The following is a 22,120-nucleotide window of genomic DNA, read 5'->3' on the forward strand; positions in this document are numbered from 1 at the left end:
TTACAAAACATAACATAAAACATCACATATTTTGGAATTGACACTAGGTTGAATGTAATGTGATAATTACAAAATAGGCAAATATGGGCTGATTAAGCAGATATTTCAGTCTATTACTACTCTTATTACACGCTTATTATGCGTTACTAGTGTGATATAGTACCAACCCATTGAGTGACACACAGCTGTACTGGTGTGAGATACAGCGGTGGGCGTATGAAGAAGCTCCATCCACACCCATTCACATCACAGCCAGCTGATAATTACCAGAACAACGCTTATTGAAGACCTGCTCACCGCTTTTCATTATCAGCAACATCACACCGCATGAGAGAGAAAGAGAGAGAGAAGGAAGGAAGTGAGGAGGGAAGGAGGGAGGGAGGCCTTAGGAGCAGGAGGGGTCGTGGATGTGGTGCTGGTGGGTTAGGTGTGTGTGTGGGGGGGGGGGGGGGGGGGTTACGAAGAGAAAAAAAAAGTTCCTCTGTCTCCAACCTGGTCTCCAAAGTCCTGAGGGAACTTCCACAGCACTGTCGGATCTGTAAGAAATTGACAGACAGCATTAATCAGCAACCACGCACCGTTCAGAACACATACATATTAATGAAGGGGGTGGGGGCAAGGGTGGTTTCTCCTATGTGTCGGCACACCGCGGCAACGAGCAGAGGCATGGAACGTTCTGCATATGCAAATGCCATCCGGTTAGATAGAGGCCTTTAGAAACACAGACACAGAGACAATACTCCACTACCTGCAGAAACAGCAGATGTGTGGCGCTGCATTAATATTTCACACCTAAATTTGTTAAAGGAAAGCCTTTGCTGCAGCCGTTTAAAAATATAATGCTCACATTCAAAATATGAATTAATTTATTATTTACTTTTATAAATATTATATGTCATAGGCCAGGGGTGGGCATATCAAATACGAATACATTAATAATAAGTTATTATTATTATTATATATAAAACAAATACAATCAATTGTAATTTAAATAAATAAAACAAATTTTATTATAATTTTAGGTTTTAAGTTCATTTTTATTAATTATTATTATTATTATCAATATGTCAGAGCATGTGTGCTAGTACTGCTAACCAATGTTTTGGAGTTAATAACTTAACATTAACTCAGTACTATTAACTATTAAAGCAGGTTTTTTTTAACACATATTAGTATTATTTTAGATTTTTGGTGAAATGCCATAATCTGACATAAATAAGTGTGTGCAGACTTGGAAACGCCTTGTGACACATAATAAGGCAGCACTCCAGACGCCTCTGCTATGAGTCACTCTAAAGAGATCAGCTTGGACCACAAAACAACAACTCAATGTCTGCTGAAGGTCAATGTGAGAACCCTGAAACAATGAGTTTGGTGCACAGACACACACAGGGTGTGCAAGGAACGTCTGATCTACAACCTCGATGTTATGACAATAGGGCTGAGAATTTTTGCACAAATCGATATTGCAGACAAAAAAGTCCAATGTCTATTGTCAATAGTGTAGTGATGCATGAAGCCCAGCACACAGAAGACAATTTCAGATAAAGCAGATTTCTGTTGGTCCACACAGCGAATCTGTGACCTACTTGAACCTACCTTAAACCATATGCAAAATTCCAGATTTTGTGGATTCCTATTGAAATAACTGGACTTGTTTCCTATGTAACCACATTAAATATTTGGCAACCAAAACAAAAGTTCCAAACAGCAACACCTCTTCATCTAAGATAGTATTCAGAGTATGACTGACCTTGCATCATACACCGGTTTGTTACAGGAAGTTTAAATATCCTGTCTAGTAAAAGATAAATATGTTCTCAGAAGAGAGCAGATTATCACACAGAACTTGTACAACCATGACACAGAACTAAAGGTTCGTTTGCATATATATCATACATTTAATGGGAGAAATCCAGTCATTTCAATCGGAATCTGCACGATTGGGAATTTTGTGTGAGGGCGAGACAGATTTCACTTGTGTTAAAGTTGCTCACATGAATTCATTGCTTTGACCAGCAGAAAGCTACTTGGTTTGAAAGTGACTTCTGTGTGGACAGTGCTTCATGCCTCGCTACACTATATTGACAAAAGTCAACAGACCTTTTGTCGCAAATTTCACCAAAACTTCACTGTTGTGACCTTTGGACTAAGCAGACTAAGTCAGAGCTAAGAAAGTTCACACTTTTCAGGTTTGGTTCGATTGAAATGAACTCTGGTGCGATTGTTCTGTTAGTGCGGTTCATCTGAATAAGTGTGAACGCTGCCATCTAAAACCTGGTGTGCACCAAACAAGCGGACTGAGACTGCTGAAAAGTCTCGGTCCACTTCCAAATGAACTCTGGTGTGGTTCAACTGAACCAAAGACATCTAAACAAACCAAAAACAGGACATGATGTCACAAGATGCGACCCTACAAAACATATGTATATACAACAAGCGCATTTAGACCAGCACACAAATTTCGTGCCGCCTCCAGCTGTCGACAAAACTATCTACTACATTCACATGCTCCGATAGGCTACCCCTTTTCCACCAAAACGGTTCTGTTGCGGATTCCTGGCCTGTGTCCATTCTCTGAGTGTTCGATAGTGATGCGTGGATCGCGGTTATATCTGCGGATGCTGCAGATAATCCGCGGCTCAGACGGGCCAAGTTATAAAAAAATTATAAATTAGCCTTGTGGGCAAGTGCGCTGAGTCTGACACATAGTGCTGTTGCGCTTCGGGCGACCCGTGTTCGAGTCCAGGCTCGTGGACCTTTCCCGATCCCATCTCTCCCCCTGTCTAGCTACTATCCTATCCTAATGAAAAGGCAAAACCACCAAAAGTAAAATCCTTAAAAAAAAAAAAAAGAATCGGAACTCTCATTTCAAGGATAAAGAATGATTGTATTTCTCTTCAGAGAAAAGCAATCAAGGAAACCATGCCTAGAGAACCTTATAATGGTCATTACATAAAACACAAAGGAAAAACCCTACATGAGATATTGCTTTATAACTTAACAGCTTTACCTAAAGATATACACAAGCTTAACAGAATTATTCTGACAAGAGTGTATTCCAACAATGATGTAATGAAACAATGATAAGTTTGAAAGGAGTAAAGCCTGTGTTTAGGCTAGTAAAGAAATGTAATTTTGCCAAAGAAGAAATTTTATTTTAAATAAATTTTCATTTAAAAGCAGCCTACTTCAGTGTGATATGTTACCATATCATCATGCTTAACACTGAGAATTTGAATAATTGTAGTGTGATGGTCAGGTGCAGATATCTAAATCAGAGAATATCATAGATTTGAGCAGTTGTCGGGTGGATGATTTATTCTTAACAGCAAATCTAGTGCACAAGCCCTAGAGCCCCCTTTAAAGTTCAGGTACAAGTCAATGCACAGACTTTTCTTTGTTCAATTTGCACACTGAACATGGGTTGGAGCTCTTAATTTTGAACTCTCAAAGTGCACCAGATTAATACATTTATCTGTAAAATGTAATTAATAATAATAATTACCTTATTATTAAATATATATATTGTAATTGTAATATATTGTATTATAAAAAATATATGTGCTAGTAAAAAGTGTTTTCTTCAGCCATGATCAGGATTTTACCACCTCCACCTCGTTTTAAGCCAGGAAAAACACTGTTTTGTATCTATAGGGTCGGTAAAAGAAGCAAGTGAACCGAGTTACAAGTGTGACCACACCCTGAAAGTATGTTTAAAACAAAACTACAACGCATGATAATAATAATAAAAAACTGCAGAACCACCAAGCAACCACCTAGAACACCTTATCAACTGCATAACACGCTTATAGTGTAGGTTTTTAGACAAACGGCAGCTAAAACACAATCACATAATAAATCACATCAATGAGTCAAGTTAGATATGGATTATTTGCACTTTAGCCATTTCCTCTTTCTTGTAAGCATTAATTTAGAGAGTAACAATATGAACTTCCCATCATATTTGAACTGAAACTCTTGCTTCTTCATTCTGATCTAATCCACGCCAACAGTGCTGATGATTCAGTTCTGCTGTGCTGGAAGTGATGTCTGATGAAGCATCTAGCAGAATGAACACTGTGATGATTTAGCATGTCGGGCATGAACCCAACTTCAGCCTTCCTTCATCGAATGGATCTCTCCATTTTTCATAGCCGAACCCCTTCTTTTTTGTATCTCCACCCCTATGGACGAATCCACCATAGTAGTCTCACTTCTCTCTGCAAAGGTAAATATGTCCGCATATTCTCCACCGGTGCTGACCAGAGTTCGGGGGGGGGGGGGGGGGGGGGGGTTGGGGGGGAGTGAAAAGACTGACAAAGGTGCATTACATAATCCCATTGTGAGATTTCACGGACCTTGTCTTATAATATTTTTACAAAGACTGAATTTCCTTCTCCCCAGGGATCTGAAGCCCAACTCCTCCATCTGATCTGGCAGAGTCAGGTCAATTTTATGCTGATTTTATGGGTGAGAGGATGGGAACCACTGCCAGGGAGAGAAAGAGGAACACAAGGGAGAAGAGAGAGAGGGAGAGGGAAAGAGACAAGAATGAAGAGCTGCGTCAGAGGGACAGAGAGAGAGAGTGATGGGTAGCTGACAATAACATCTTTAAGATTTTGAGGTAAAATTTCAATGAATGTGAAAGTGTGTATTTTTAAATGCACCTTTTTCTAAATATTTTAACTTTTTTTTTTTTTTCTTCAATTTCCAACTATTGTCATGATTCAATACAGTGTAATGACGTCACAATATCTTACCTACCGGTAGATTGGGGATTGAACTCTTCTTTTTTTTAAAGAAATTAGTATCTTTATTTAGAAAGGATGCATCAAAAGTGACAATAAAGACAACCTATGGACTAATGTAAACTTGGTTTTGTCCTCTTTACTACAAATTGATTATATGTCTAATCCGGGTTTATGTCTTCTCAATGATGATTCTGATCTCTGTATAAGTGCACTGCAAAAGAGAATGTTGTTTGTTGGGTTTACAGCTGCAAAGAAGACAATAATACAGAACTGGTTTACTCTGCACATGTGTGCAAAAACATATTGGATTCATAGCTTACATAAAATAGTGACTTGTGAATGTACAACAGCACGAATTAACAAGGCTAAACCTAGTATCACTGATGCATGGCAATGTTTTTCTTCCAACATACTGGACTATATAAAGGAATGACTAAATAAGGTGTTTTTTATTTGATTTTTTTTATTGATTTTTTCACTCTTTCATATTGTTAAATTATGGATGATATGTCTGTTGCTCCCCCTTCCCTGTCTATTTGTTTGAATGGATGCTATTTCTAAAGACAATAAAAAGTTGATCACAAAAAAAAAAAAAAAGATATTATGTTACAAAAAGTTATTTTGAACTTTTTATTCTAAGAATCTGGGAAAAAAAATACACAAAAATATTATGCAGCAGTTTTCAACATTGATACTAAATGTTTCTTGAGCAGCAAATCAGTATATTAGAAGGACATTTTAATTTCTATTCAAACAGAAAAAGGTTATTTGAAATAGCAACATTATTTCAAAATATTACTGTTTTTACTGTATTTTTATCAAATGCCTTGGTGAGCATAAGCGTCTTCTATCCAAAACACTTTTAAAAAACTTACCAACCCCTTTTGAAAGGTAGAAAACAATGCCATGTTGTCATAAAATGCATGTGCAAGAAATTTACGTTTAAACAATTTTAGATGTCACAGTGCAGGACACTGCTGTCAATGCGCTCACATCAACTACTTTGATACAGAGAGGGAAAAGACAATAAAAAGGGTAATAAACAAGAAAAGATTGAACAACAAAAATGGAGGCAAGAGAAAGCGATAGGTGAGAGGGAGGGGTAACAGAGGGGGCATTGCCCTCCAACCACGCACCTTCTGTGCTGCATATCCTGGAGGCTCCCGTGTTCTAACGCATTCAAAAATACCTTGAGACACATGCTTATTCATACACAGAGGCAAAAGGACTTGCAAATCTCTATCCCTGTGGGATTTTCGCACGACGGGGGGGCTCACATGAAAAGCCCCAAAAATTCAGATGAGCTCTTTTATTATTAACGCCCGCTCTGTCCCTTCAACAAGCCAGATCCGGCTTCAAATCTGAGCAATGCAATCAAATATTTGCCCAAACACTTATCTAGTAAGAGTATTCAAAGCGGAGATCTAAACGTTTTGTCAGTTTTTTAAAGAAAGATGACAGTATCTGACGTGCTCAGGTAACGCTAATTCCCATTGGCGCTGAAAAAAAAGATGCGTTTTCTGTTCAAACATGAGCATGTTCAACAATTAACCTCCCAAATGCACTTCGGCAAAGGTGCCGCTTTCATTCATTTGAGTCTTTAAATGTGCCACAGTCAGACAAAAATCTGTGAAAAAATGCAAGCAAAAATAACTAATAAAAATGGCAAAAGAACTAAAAACTGAAAATATAAAAATAAAAGCTAATTCAAAATATTAAATACTTATAATCGGTTGGTGGTATCTTATACAACTTATATGTTTTTATATAAGAATATTTTGCAATAAATTTGAATAACAACAGTCTTTAAATTGAAAGTTCTGTATTGCGCAATTGTTTTTAATCGCGAAAAATCACGGTTTTCTTTGAAAATGTCGCAGTGATGCTGAAAAAAGATGGCGTCATCTGTTAAAATATGAACTTGTTTAACAACAAACCTCCCCAAACGCACTTCGACAAAAGTCTCGCCGTCATTCACCGTTTAAAATTTTAAATGCGCCACAAATCTGCAAAAATGCATGTAAAAATGACTGATTGGGTGACCAACTGTCTGTTTTTGGTGGGTGGGGGGGGGGGGGTTGTACACTGGGGAATGTAGAGAGATGAAGGCCCCTGTCTGTGGGTGAAAAGCTGTCAAAGGGAGCCCGGCTCCTTGCCTCCGCAGCCTCCTGCTGCCATATTGTGAGTGTGTTTGCGCGGGGCGGGCAGACACAAAGGGATTAATGGGTTAAGGCTGAAAGTTGAAGGTTAGGAGGGTAAACCCAACCCCTGCTGCTGAGGCAGGGAGAGAAATGTCACCGTGACAGACCTGGGGCTGCTTAATCCCCCTCTCGCCCCTCTCGCTCCCCAATGGCCTCCCCTCCTGGGCTTGACACACTGAGGCCGCTCCTGTTCCCAGCAGGTCTGCGAACCGCCCCGAGCCAGTGGGCACACAGAGACACGGAAACAGACAGACAGACACACACCCACGCACAGGAAGAGGGGTAGACCAACTTGACTTTCAACTAGGGAAGGGCAGTGTGTAATGTACAGTAGGAGAAAAGTGTTAGTCGGTAGACATATTTACATGTGAGAGCAGTGAGTGGTTAAACGCAGAGTAAGTCAATAGGTCAAGATGAGCATATATAGTCAAATATAATTCAACTGATGTGCGGTTACAGGTGTGTGTATGCAGAGTGCAACAGTCAGGTTCTGGAAGTAAATATCCCATTCACTTTTTCCATGGAGAAATTGATTTTTAATAATTCTCTATAAACCCTTCAAGAATTCCAGGTGCTGAACCACACTACCCATAATCCCAAGAAGATCCACCAATCAGGGGATCATAGCAAACCTACATGAAGCTTTGGGAATGGCGTAATTCAATGTTAACTGAAACTATGAAAAATTGGTTTTGATAATTGAAATGAAGCTGATTTAAAATAAAATATAAATATTAGATCAATTACATTTAAAAAATTATGACTTTAAAATAAAAATCTGTTTAATTTTATTTAAATAAAACTGCTAAAGCTAAATAGAAAAATAACAAAAGCACTAAAATTTAAAACAAACAAAAAATTAACAGCTGATGCAAAATAATAAAATATTTTAATAGTATACAAGTAATACTTAAATAACATTGACTTAATCAGATAACTTGATAACAACTTGTATGTTTGTGTATGATAATATATTGCAATAAATTCAAAATATGTTGTTTTTATATTTGTAACAAAAGAATTTACATCAAAAGTTTTGTATTGTGTCAGAATTTTTTCTTCATTTAATTACGATATCCATAGTGTTTCGTGGGACTGTGGATTATTCCCTTAGATGTGAAGTACACAGTTTTGTACCTTTGTTGTTTTCCTAAGGTTCAGATACTTTTTTGCTTCAAATATTTTTTTTTCTTATTGATATCTCGATGTGCGCATTCGTGATAGTCACATCACAAGGATATGTGATGTGAAGTATATGGATCGTAGTTGATCTGTAATCCGTACCGGCCATCTGACCGAATGTGATTCGCGAAATTATTGCAAAGTTTAACCATTATAGAATGAACGTTTATCAATTGCATGTGCTTTTAAGACCTGTCAGTTTAAACAAAAAATAACTCACAAGCTGTTTTCTGTGCGCCCACACAGTTCTCTTTCTCTTCTTTTTGAGCTTGGACACGTGCAAGCAAAATTAAGTCAAAATGCCCGTCTCGGCAAGTATTCCCTTAAACACAGTTGGTTATGTGTTGTAAACAATTGAGAAAGAAAACGGATGCGTATCATTATATTGGATCCGTACATTCATCTTAAAGTGACAGCAGCCTAATATACCTGTAGATGTTTGTGTCACCAATGTTAATGTAGCTTTGACAAAGATAAAATGTATTAATTCATTATATGAATTATATTTAATTTATACTGTGAAGACTATGCAGTGTTATTTTACATTTAATTATTCAACTTCTGTACCTGAATACAGTCATATTGTGAACCACAATGTTGTTAGATTTAGGCTATGCTTGTAATTTATTTATTATTTTTTATGCATATGCACTCTCCTATAAAATCACCCCAATCATTCTAGAATGATTTATTCATTACAAATACAGCCAGTCAAATCATCTGGTGAAACTGTTTTCATATCGCAATATTTATCGCAGAAAAATTAAATATCGCAACGTCAGGTTTTTTTTCCAATGTCGTGCAACCCTATTTAAAATCCCCAAGTGCGTGTGTGTGTGTGTGGGGGGGGGGGGGGGGGGTGTAGTTCTGGAAACAAGGCTGCTAATAGTAGACTGCTGCACTCAATCAACTGGCTATTTTGCAGTGGCTTGAAATGATAAAAAAAAAAATTAAAAAACTTTTATGATTCTAGCTTTATGGTTTTGACAGTTTTTTATGAAAGTTTGTTTCCATCAATCAAGTTCTAAAAAAGAAGAGAAGCAGCAAATGAGAGTACAGGGCTCTACAGTGCGCCCATTTCACTCGCACATGCGAGTAAATATTTCGGCGTGCGAACGTGAAAAAATATTTGGGCGCACTCGTGCGAGTGACACAGCATTTTTCTATAGAAACAGCTGCAAATATATCATCATGAGGAGGGGCAGAGTAGGACACTATATTACCGGGAGATCAGTTATTTAGGCCTAAATCTTCAGTTGCTAGTCTGTAGCCTCATAAAAAAAAAAAACTACAGTGCCCACACACGAACTATTTTAGGGCCCTATAATTTCCGCGATCACGGAATCGCGGAATTGGCAAATTAACGCGGAATCTAGTGTCAACGAATAATTTTACATATTTGGAATAAAATTCTGTTTTTGTGTGGGAGAAAAACGTATGTCTGAGGAAAATCGCATATTACTGAAAGAACGAGCAGAGAGAGAGGCCCGGTCGCGCGCGCGTCTTCAAACTGTCTTGCTCTCTCTAGCTCTCCCTCGCGCTTATTAATCTAAATCAATTGATCAATTGAGAATTGACACAATGGTAAAAGATCGGAAGAACGAGGTTTCACGTGGAGCATTCGGATATTTTTTTTCCTGAATTAGGCTACCGCTGTGTGTGAATTGTGCAAAAAAAAAAACTTTTTTACCTTTCCTTCTTCTCTGAAAAGCGTTCCGCCCATTCAGCTGACATAAAAAACACTTTCAATAAACTAAAAAAAAAACTATCCAATGATGAAATGTTTTCTGTGTTGACAAATCTTGTGCGATGTCCTAAAACTGCCGGGATAATCACACAACGCGTACAAGTCTGCTAATGCGTCCGATTCGCGAACTAATGATTCCTTTGAACCGATTCACTTTAATGAATGGTTAACACAACTGATCTGTCCAACACTGAATCGGTTCGGTGTTTAACAAAATCGGTAACACTTTACAATAAGGTTCCATTTATTAAACTCTAGTTAACTAGATCAAACCACATTTAACATCTCTTAAAATGAGAATTTTGTTTGTTACCTCAATAAATTTAGGGTCATTCCTATTTTATTTGTGTACATTTTAATCATTAACATTAAAAACACTCTTTTTACGACTAAAATGACAGTAAAGGGTAAAAAAAAATCTGAATTCCCAAAAATTAAAACGGAAAAAAAACGGAATTTGCAAAAATTAAAACGGAAAAAACGGAATTTGGGAAAAAAATAAAACGGAATTTGGGAAAAAATAAAACGGATTTTATAGGGCCCTAATAATTCGGATCAGCACAGAGGGGCCCTCCCTGGAACTGTTTGATCCTACAAAATGTGCTGAAAATTGGCTGTCTGCTGGAAAGAGGTCAAGGTGACCAGGCTACAAAGCTTGGCCAAGTGACTCAGACATGATCTTCATTTCAGATAAAATGTGAACCATACATAGGGCCTACATACAATGATAAATGAAATCTACATGACGATAAAATAGAATTAAATGAAAATCTTTTGTTTGAAAGTTTTGGTCTGATGTTCTTAACCTTACAATGAGCATTGTAAATTTAATTGTTGAATAATTCTAATAATAAAACTATAATGATAAACTTATACAACAAAAATGACTGTGCCCCCAAATATTTGTCTGTGCTCCTAAATTTTTTAATTTAGGCGCACCAGTGCTCCTTGTTCAAAAAGTAAGTGTAGAGCCCTGGAGTATCTTATTTGATTCACTGAGTTATTCTTGAATGGGCATTTTTAATATACTAAAGCATTTTAACAAACAAAAATAACGTTAAAGGTGAAAATTTCTTGAGATTTTGGTCATAAAATCCTAGCCAGGTTCCAACCTTGGAGTTACATCTCAAAGCTGTCCAGACAGACATTTAAATCAATCGAATTCATATGTAACTCTAATAAGGCTTTTAAACAAAAGCTTCAACAGTTGTCCAGGTTAATTTGTGGTTTATCAACCTGAAGTAAACTTGTAACGATGAGGGAAATCCATCATTACGCTTAGCCTCAGCATTTCCAATCTGACGTAACATGCCAAGGTGGTGGCAGCTCAATGTATTGCCATCACTGTTTTCATCTCACCACCACTGAAAACACCTTGAAAAAATCTAAAAACCCATCGGCTAGGAAAACAATCTCGCCCGCTCTCATCAGACCTGGCAAGTAATTTGACTGCGGAGCGAACGCCGGCTAATGGGTGAGAATTGAATTGAAATCACCTCGGAGGAGCGAGCTATTTTTCTTTTTTTGCTCTTCGCACCCAATGTGAAGCCGGCCGTGGGTGATGGCAGGCTTGGGAGGGCCCTTCCAGAGATTCCCCTTGGGCTTCGTGCACGGCTAACCTTCGACAGGACCGCCGCTGCGTGGCAACACGCCGCCGCCCCGAGCGCAGACAGTGCGGGTCAGTCGCAAATCAATGTTTTGACGTCCCGGGAATGCTTGTCTTTAAAAGTCGATACACGCCGCTTTGATAGAGCCGAGGCCGGGGGGAAGAAGGTTAATAGGTGAGTGGTGGAAAGAGCTCACAGCTGACACCACTTTTTACCACCTCTGTCTATCTATCTGCGAACGAGATGGATGTAGAGCCAATAGGCCGGAATACATGCCGAGCCAATTGAGTTGCCAAGCTGTCTTCGTACCCTGATGGAAAACCTCAGCGTACCTTAATGGCTCATTGGGATCGACTTGTGTTTAATACACTGTGTCAACAAGTTCCGTGAATATATGAGGTGTCATTATCATAGTACAAAGTATTATCAAAGTAGAGACCAAAGTGTGGAGCCCGCAGGGCAATGGAGGCTGTCTGTCGAAATGTCCTAGCCAGTGAGCGTCAGTGGCGTCCAAAACACTCCATATAACTGATTATCACATCAAATATGGCTCTTATTATTTGTGCTTGAAGTGCGGACAGAAAAATGACTTATCGCTGGAAGACGCCTGGTTAGGACAGAACAATCAGATGACAAATTTCAGCACCCTGGCAAAGTAGACAAAAGCTACAAGACGAGCAACAGGACATTTTGTCCACATGACTGAATATATTAAACATCTGATTGGCAGTTAATGTGTTGGACATCAAAACCTTTGTGTTTTCAGTGTGGAGAGGCAAATTGCTTGTTAATGTGATGATCATATGACGTAAATATTAGCACCGTGGCAATCTTTATTACATATCATTGTCCACTTATGCAGTCTTAAATGGATAGTCCATCCAGGAATGAATATTCTGTCATCATTTACTTACACTCATGTCATTTCAAACTTCTGCACAAAACAAAGTATTGTGAAGAATGTTTAGACTGTTTTTGGCAATACAATGCAAACCAATGGGGTCCAAAACAACAACATTGGACAGACTAAATGTCTACAACTTTGGTACACCATAAGGGTGAGTAAATGACAAACTTTTTATTTTTGGGTGAGCTGTCACCTTTAACACATTGGATAAACTCACAGCAACAGATGCATGTTGTAAAAAGGATCCAATACATTTACAGTTAATTCTCTTCTGAACCAGACCAATGCGTGCAAACCCATTGAAAAACCAGTGGATTCTGTTTTCATCCAGAGATGAAGGACTACGTGTTGCCTGTCTGCCTTTCCTCTTTGTACCCTCCCTCCATGCCTCCTCCTCCTCATGTCTTATTCTTGGCCAAAGGTTAAAATGCTGAACTCGCAACCTCCTTGGCAAAACCTTTTCTTCTTCCGTTCCTTTTTTCGCTCATCTATAAAAGATTTATTTCACAGTATGTAGAGGTCTGGATTAACCCACTCCATGCCCCAGAACAAAGCCATTGTCTTTGTGCCCGAACAGGTCTGTGTAAAGAGGAAGCACCAGCTCCTCGACGTCCACAATAATACCATTGTGCCAGGCATGCTGGAAGGGTCCTGGTTGTCTTTGGAGGCTCGTCTAGACTTTGAGCCAGCTACTCAAGAAACTGGTAGAAAATCCCATCAAGCAGTGGAGTGAACGTTAACTAAGGTAACCCGCTGTGAACCTGATGAAGATGTCAACCGAACATATGGCAAAAAAAAAATTTCTTTTGTTGGTACAAGGAGCTTTTTTCTTCCCCTCCAGAATGAAGGGGAGTGGAAAGGGGAGGGAGGGCAGTGTTTGGAAGCCAAAAGCAAGGAATAACTGTGGTCATCAGTTTACTTCTGGATCAGTAACTTTATTCTAGCTTCGAGCAGCTCTGCCCCCAGATCTCACAATTAAAAGGGTAAGCAGATTAGCAGGCATCTTTTAAGCTTGAATAGAAAGAAAACACTCAGTCGTTTTAAAATGTTTTTTTCCCCCTCACTCTTTTTTTTTTGCAAGCCACAAATAGCATTACATTTCATGCCACTTTAGCTGGCAAGAGCCTTAAAAAAGGATATACTTTACTGCAATGATATGCTTCTTAAAGTATCACACTGATCATTTGCTGCCTGTGAAAAGAGAAACCCAATAGTTCACATGTACCGTGGAAGTTAAGCGTGCATCTGTCACGATTACAAGTTGAGGTAGCTAACAAGGACCTGCATGAGTTTGCAGCGATATGCTAACAAATTTGATCAGGTACACGTATTTATATTACTAGCAAATTGGCTGTTTATTAGTACTTATAAAACACATATTAATGCCTTATTCTGCATGACCATATTCTACAACTCTAAACCGTATATATATATAAAAATCAGCCTGTATTTCTGTCCCAATTTCTTATGACATTTTAAGATGGTTCGGTTAAACCCTCAAGCATTGCGTCTTTTTGTTGTTGACAACATTTTTCACCAAATGCTCCTCGTTCCAAATTTGGAGAAATGCCATTAGCTCCTCCTCTGTGTCATAATGTGTCATTAGCTTTTAATAATCACCTGTGACGCCCAAAAATGCAATCACGCTAATGTCAAAGTGAACCTGAAGCATGTTGCATTTATAAGTCATATATGAAAACATGGAATTAGTGATTTTGTGGCATTTGTACAGCATAAAATGTAATTAGGTTTAATTCATCTTAAATAATAGTGACAGGCCTTCTGAAAGATAACAATACTAATCAACAACTACAAAATAAAGGTGAATTTGATACATTTGAGTAACTGGCGTGGTGTAATACACTAATTCAGGCAACATTATGGGAATGGGCTCTCCAACAAACATCAAACGCTGATTATTCCCGTGTTTTATCTCAATGTGTGACAATTTGTCAAACGTCTGTGTGGATTCATTTGCATATTTTACATACACTTATAGATTTCCGAAAACAGCTAGGAAACAGCAGAGAGAAGGAGAGAGAGGAAAAAAAAATCTTGAAGCTAGTTGGGGTGCAACCCAATTTCACAGCTTCATGATTGAGTGGAGCAGCATATGGATGTCGGCTATGTGACAGTCCCGGCATATCACTGTATATTAGCGCAGTCTGTCACAATACATGTCCAATTGCGAGAATGTTTATCAACTGTCTTCATGTGAACGCTTTTTTTTTTCTTTTTTTTTTGCATACCATTTGGTTGGGCTCATAGCTAGCATGCATTGTCGGGAAAGAAAGCCAGCGTACCACAAAGAGAATAAACAACATTCAAACAATCTGCCTCGCAAATCACACCTTAACTCCTGACTCAAGGGTAATTTATATGCACAGTACAGACGACAGGAGGGAGGCTGTTCTGGAGGTATTGCCAAGCTCGCTAATCACATCAGTCATCAAACTGCCTTATCTCAAGCTAGGCTACATCTCATGGACATTAAAATGTCTTTACCTCTTAAAGGGGGGCAGCCGCGACTCCGGTTTGGGTGCGCGAGGAGAAAAGCTGGAAAGGGGCTGCAGCAGGTAATCACAAGTTGCAAACCATATGCTCGCACCATCTGCCTCACACATAACACATACACGCATCTAAAAATGGGCTAGCTTGCAGGAAAAACTCAATTATCTATTAAAGCATATGACAATTAGGCACTGGACAGAGAAGGTGCTTTTATACGCATCATACACTTTTACAGCACCTATGCCTTCAGGCAATCAGTAGTCACCTCTGGGATAAAGACTAAAAACACAGAAACATGCCAGTTCTTCTGAACTCTGATCCAGTGAAATCCTGACACCAAGAAAAGGCAAGACAACAATTCTCAATTTGTCAGATTCATAAGCAAATGACTCCCATGAGCGATTCTTTTAATGAATCATTCTAAGTTACCAGCTTGAATCAGTCATTGAATCAATCAGTGATGATGAATACTTCACTGAATGAATGGATTACTGAAACATCTGACTCACTCACTAAACTTACTTATAGTTGTGTTGAAATTGACTCAAATTATGTGTATTTACAGTATGATTCATGGCCTTTAAATCTGGATTATTACTGACTGTTCATATGACAATATGTAGTAAAACACATTCACCAGAGCAGGAGAATCAACATGTGTCTTTGCATGTAAAGGAGGCTTTAGACTTAAATATGTGAAAGAAAAAAATATTCAGACACAATTCAGCATGCAAATGTGAGTGAGTGTGGTAAGAATGAGATTTGTTACACGTAAATGTATGAAATTTAAAAAAAAATCTGTGAGGTCCACTTACAACATTAGTCACAAATTGGTGTGATATACACAAAAGTTTAAGGTCAGGTTTTTTTTTTTTTTAATTAATACTTTTATTTAGCAAAGATGCAAAACCTGATCAAAAGTGACAGTTAAAACATTTATAATATTACAAAAGATTTCCATTTCAAATAAATGTAAATAAAAGAAAAGAAAACAGGTACTTATAATATTAATGTTTTACTGTATTTTTGATTCAATAAATGATTCAAAAAGCTTTGATGCGAGCCTAAGATACTTCTTTTTTTTAAATTGTACCGACCCCAAACTTTTGAACGGTAGTGTAGGATTTAATAAGCATTTCTCACAGGAAAAAATGAATGGTTTGAGAGTGCTATGACTTGGAGTGGGAGAGACAAGAGAGGCGTGCTCACATACTTCACTAATGACAGTACTGTATGCTAATTCCATATGACACTCTCTGCATCAGAGATGGAGACGAGAACCAATCGAGTGAGAGAACACGGTTCCATGTGTGACAACAAAGACCTCATAGATGAGTCACATGATATTCAATGACAAATAGCACAGCAAAGCCCTCACAAAGACAAGCAGTGGGGACTGACCTACATTCAGTGATGAAAAGTGGGCTGGAGCCCAAAAAGAGGTCAGCACTGTGACACAAAACTCAAAAAATTGCCACAAGTCACTCTGCACATGAACATTTTTAGCCGAGATAGGCCTATATTGTAATGTATGAAAAATGAGATCCGAGCTAATGTAGCAAGTCTAGCCTGCTCTTAAGGTTACTGGGAAACTTTTCCGATATCTTTGAGGAGAATCATTAAACTGTTCACCTACAAAAGTAAGAGTTTTTAGAGGGGGGGGGGGGGGGGGATAAATCTTTACTTAAAAAAAAAATACAGACAAATTTAACTAAATGTTTAAAACGGTCATGTGAGGTCTGTACCATAGACATGCTCCACGTGCTGGAGTCTGTCGACAAGAGAAAAGAGCGTTTGCTTTGACGCGTCCAGTTTAAACAGCTCATTTGCATCTCTGTAGTCTGTACAGACTTCAGAAGGATCCCAGCATCGGAAACAAGTGGCGAGTTTATTTTAATGGCGTCCCGGATTGCATCGGAGGAATATGGTTTTTTCTGAGCATTTGTTTTTGTAAACGAGGCACAGTGTAATAGTAGTTCGCATAGATACTTTGGTTGAAAGATGAAGTTGTTTTGGATCTGACAGCATCATTACAAATGCTGTAATGTTTTATATGGATAACGTTTTCAGATCACGTGCAATAACGAGTATGATAACACAGACATTTGGTTAAAAGCTACACAAGAAAAGCCTACAGAAGAACCTGTGCAACTTTTAATGTGTCTTTGTTCAGAGCTGGCCTTATAAGCATTTGTTGAAGTGAAGGCAAACTTTCTCTCTAAGTTCAGACTCAAGTGTTTGAAATGACACGACGCAATAATCTAAATCAGTGGGATTAATTATTTACCACATCCTCACTTTCGATGTCATTACACAGCTCCAAAAATAGACCTGCCAAGAAGTCTTTCTATGTTCTTGCAGACTGACTTGCGACGGTGCACTTAAACGAGGAAGTCTGGAGAGCCGTGACGAGCCCTGCGGTAACTGCCTCTCAGATTACACCGATCAGCAGATTCGTCCTGCTGCCGTGCACACGCAAAACCATTGGTCCTCACACAGCAGAACACGTCCCGTGTAGCCTAAGAGGGAGGGTGTGTGTGGGGTCAAACCACCTGAGAAGAAACAGGCCGACTCCTGCAGGGCCTGACTGTTCCCGTCACATCTGCTGATCTTCACTCGCCAGCACCGGACACTACATTACCGGCCTTGCCATCCAACTATAGCAAAGAAGCTAAAGCAAAACAAGACTACTTGCCATCCAACTATAGTAAAGAAGCTAAAGCAAAACCAGAACTACTTGTCATCCAACTATAGTATAGAAGCTAAAGCAAAACCAAAACTTCTTGTGTGTCAATCAAATTCATTTAAACTCAAAAAAACGTATTTGAGTAGGTTCTCGAAGTGTGCGCCACTTTTGCGGCAACACGTAGGAGTTTAGGAACAGGTGACTGCAGAACCATCCAGCGCTGGTGAATCTGGCAAAACTTCCATCGTAATCATAAATTCATATATTCACAGCCCCAGTGGAACGGCTTCAGACTGTTCACAACTAACGAGACTCTTCAGCGCGGCAAGGAAAGAAAAAAAAGCACAGAGAGTTTCATGAAGTGAAAATCCATAACTTGCAGAACTGGAGGTCAATCTGAATTCAGTTCTAAGCAGGGGTGTGTGGGATAACTTATTCCGTGGCTTCAAACTAAAGCTTTTTTCCATCATTAAGCTGTATTTTTCGGGTGATGCTGGCAAAGGGGATCCGGGGAGACTTGATGAAGTTGCACAAGTATAATGAGGGCAGATCAAACCGAATTGAATCTGCATGACTATAAAGGAAAAGAAAATCATGCGCAAACTACCCCTGTAGCCGTTATGAGTAATGACCAATCAACACCATCTTAGGCACAGCGGCATTGTTAGTCTGACAGCGGAGCCCCACCAAAGTGTTAGCTGGCGCTGAACCCTAGACACAGCTGAGCGCCAATCAGATTATTTAACAAGGTGGGGGTCAAATGGCAAAAAAAGACCCTTGGCTCACAGACCTGTCAAAAGCTGCTATGTGAAATTTGAGGCAGGAGAATAAACGTGCTTGGACACATTTAAAAAGGTAAAGGTACAGCTGCAGGTACATTTTAAAAATATTTATTTAGATGACTCAAACTTCGCATGAAAAAGTCAAACTGGTTAATCTTGTAGTCCACAAATGTAACTTGATCTCTAAAGGAAAAGTCAAAATTGCTGCAGTTTGGTTTTGGCACCTTATTATTACCTTACAATTAGAGGTGTTTGCTACAGTAAGCATCATTATCAGTCACATTTGAGCAAAAATAGCCAAATTTTGTAGTGTAATTACAGGTATGCATGAAGCACAGCTCACACAGAAGTCACTTTCAAACCAAGCACTTTTCTGTTTGTCAACTTGAACCCGTTGCAAATTCTGTAGAGGGTTGCCCATGTGCAAAATTTTAGATCACATATATTCCTATTAAAATGACTGGATTTCACCCACAAAAATATGCTGAATAACAGTAAATGTGACCGTACCATAACTTTTTGTAAGTGATGTAACATAAATTTAAGAATCCCACCCCGCATCATCTAGGTGACTTCTGCACAAGCAGACCACTCACATTTTCTAGAGAAAAATACATAACTTTATAGCACTATGACTACCACCTAGTCAAACTGGTCCTTAACACCATTGAAAAAGTGGCCTGTGCGAAAGAGAAATAAAGCTGTTGGTCTTCGCTGGAAAATCACTTTGCTAATTGCAGTACAAGTGTAGTTGTAAATTTCAGGTCTATTATTTTTATTGCTTTATTATTGGGTGCAATCTGGAAGAAAAGAAGAGGCAAGACAGGTAGCATCTGTCTCCACCTACTGCCTTGGCACAGTCAGCATCATCTGCTGGCTTTGGCACAGGGCATGAAAAACATCAATACGGCTCACTAGTGCCAAGCACAAGCATGGCAGTCATGCTTAATCCAATCTGGCAAAGTATTCATCTTCTAATGTTAGCTAAAATAAGTCACCTACTCTGCAGTCTCTGGGCCTGTCAACCCCAGACCCATGCTGGAGAAGAAAACAATGGCATTACCTTTAAAACCATTTGTTTCTGAATTTTTGAATGTAACCCATTATTTATCTCAGAGATGAGCAAAGCTACATATTTTCAAATTCGACTTTGGTGAGTTGACTCACAGGGCAAGCTCACTCTACAGGACTGTACACAACAAAGGTGTCTTGTCATCTGTCTTCGTCTTGTCATAGTTAACGACGACGAGCTGACGAGACTAAGCTACAATACATTTGTTCAAGAGGAAGTCCTGACCTACAGCGAAAACATTTTCTCTCACATAAATTCCATTTATACCATCTGCACTGTGATTGGCTGGATTAGTTCCACCTTGTCATTGCATTGCACAAACTACAAGATCATGTAGCGGTAATATCAAACAGGTTTTTTAGATATTGCAGAGCCTGTGACTGCTCGAGACTCAGATCACGTCCCTGGCCTGCTCATACTTTAACAAGCATTGGCGACCGCAACGAGCACCGATTTGGCCACGATCCAGGGGTTTTGTCGCAGACCTTGGACAGCAAAATCCAGCCAAAAGTTGTGTAGTGTGAGCTTAAAGAAGCTCTGCATAATTAGGCTGTTCTGAGTGTCTAATGCCAGACTGCACAATATCTTTTCTCAGTTATGATAGTCACTGTGTCAGATTATGCGGTTTTGACTACTAAATTCTTGTCATGCCATGGACAAGAAACACGTCAGACTACACGTTGCTTTCCAACCAATCATCATTTGCCGTCTTTAACGCCATGTGTGATGTCATCGAGAAGGCGGAACTAGCGACTGACTTCCCGAAACAAGAGCGTAAACAAACAATGGCTACCGAAGCAACGTGTTAGCTTAATGCTAATTCCAGTAAGCGGCATTGTTCGCCAGCATTTATCTTTTTTCGCTCTGTCGTGGTCGTTCCTCAAGAAAACATCATACACTTTGCCATAACTCCATGAACCTTTCCTCCATTGCATAATTCCACCTAACAGCACTAATAAAATCATCTCTCTTTCGTTTTGGCATGTTTGAAAGCTGTGTACGGAAGAGCTTCTGTGCTCCTATTGGTCAACATCATAGATGTGGCCGAACCAGTCGTGAAGTAACGAACAAAAATTAAACATGCTAGTCGTTCTGTCGGGATGTCATGAGGCATTGCAGAAGCAGCGTTGGTTGTGATTCACTATGACACAGTATACGAGATAAAACGATCGTTTCGTCCCTCAAAACGATTCTTCGTCCCGACACCCATTGTCGTTTACGAATCACCACGACACCCTATGTCAAACGAATTGTGCCAAAATCGGGCTGATATTGTGTAGTCTGACCTCGGCATTAGTGGTTTTCACATACACTACCTTTCATAAGTTTGGGGGCAGTGAGATTAATTGATAATGTTTTATTTATTATTTAGCAAGGATGCATTAAATTGATCAAAAGTAATGGCCTAGTTAAAGACATTTATAATGTTATAAAAAGATTCTATTTCAAATAAATGCTGTTCTGGTAAACTTTCTATTCATCAAAAATCCTGAAAAACAACAACATTGTTTCTACAAAAATATGAAGCTGCACAATTGTTGATAATTCAACATTGATAATAATAATAAATATTTTTAAGCAGCAAATCAGAATGATTTCTGATGGACCATGTGACACTGAAGACTGGAGTAATGATACTGAAAATTCAGATTTGCCATCATATGAATGAATAACATTTACATTTTTAAATTGTAATAATATTTCACAATATTACTGTTTTTACTGTATTTTGAGCATTAGAGACGAATCTTACCGCCGCCAAACTTAGTGTAAGATACTTTTTAACTTTTACTTTTTAACACACGATGTGCAAAATACTGGAACAGAATTAGAAACACGTTTCAAAGTATATTTAAACTTGACACACCATCTTCAGACACACCGCTCAAGAGCAAGACGCAATGCAGAGGTTCAGTGTACTGTTGTAGTAGCGGTGCTTAAAAGGAAATTGAACTTTAATAAGCGAAAGTTTCACTGTACACTATACACACTAACAGTGTGAAGCTATTAAAACACCACCAACAAAAATCATATGGCTGACTAATTATTTTCAAGCATTTGAAAAAACTCACTACAAAAAGTAGCAGGATAACGTGACATGTCCTGAAACTAAGATGCATCACTACTAGAAAATGCACTCAAGAGTAAATTTGTGTGGACAAAGAGGGAAACGAAAGATGACACAAAAGCAAAGGGTGGTTTCCTCTAATCTGGTATCTAGTAATAAACTTAACACAAACTGAACACAAACAAACATCTCGCCAGTAGTTCCTGTAACTCAAAGTAAAGCAAGACCACAAGATCATGGGTTGGATTCCCAAGAAATCCACACTTTAAATGCAATGTAACTCACTTTGGATAGAAACTAAATGCAGGGTACTTGTAGGTTCGCTTGATTTTGCCTGACTTCATTTTTCCTCAAGGGAAACTGACCTGTATTTGGGCCGATCGAATATCAAATTAGACTAAATGACACATGAGGTGAGTAGAGAGGCAGAATGTCTGATGAGATTCAATGAATCCCCTTGAATGCCTCATATTACCACAAATGCTCTAGAATCACCCCATTTGGCAACAGGAATATGTTTCAGGCGCTATCCCGCAGGTCCACCGTGTTTGAACAGAACGAAAAGAATGAAACTCAAGAACTGAGCAGTCAATCACATGCTTT

The 22,120-nt window shown here is 38.8% G+C and overlaps 1 protein-coding gene across 4 annotated transcripts in view; it reads right to left on the reverse strand.

Moving 5' to 3' along the window:
• dennd1b (DENN/MADD domain containing 1B) overlaps positions 1–22,120 on the reverse strand; it is a 92,132-nt gene that overhangs the window by 66,813 nt on the left and 3,199 nt on the right. For all 4 annotated transcript variants that reach the window (XM_079890027.1, XM_079890025.1, XM_079890026.1 and 1 more), the window contains one exon: positions 493–536. Coding sequence is in view for 3 of the 4 variants with exons in the window: in XM_079890025.1 (XP_079746151.1) it covers positions 493–536 (44 nt within the window). In the remaining variant the exon portion in view is untranslated. The remainder of the gene's footprint in view (positions 1–492; positions 537–22,120) is intronic.

This window comes from Squalius cephalus, assembly GCF_949319135.1.
Source record: "Squalius cephalus genome assembly, chromosome: 13".
In the NCBI taxonomy this organism is placed as follows: domain Eukaryota; kingdom Metazoa; phylum Chordata; class Actinopteri; order Cypriniformes; family Leuciscidae; genus Squalius; species Squalius cephalus.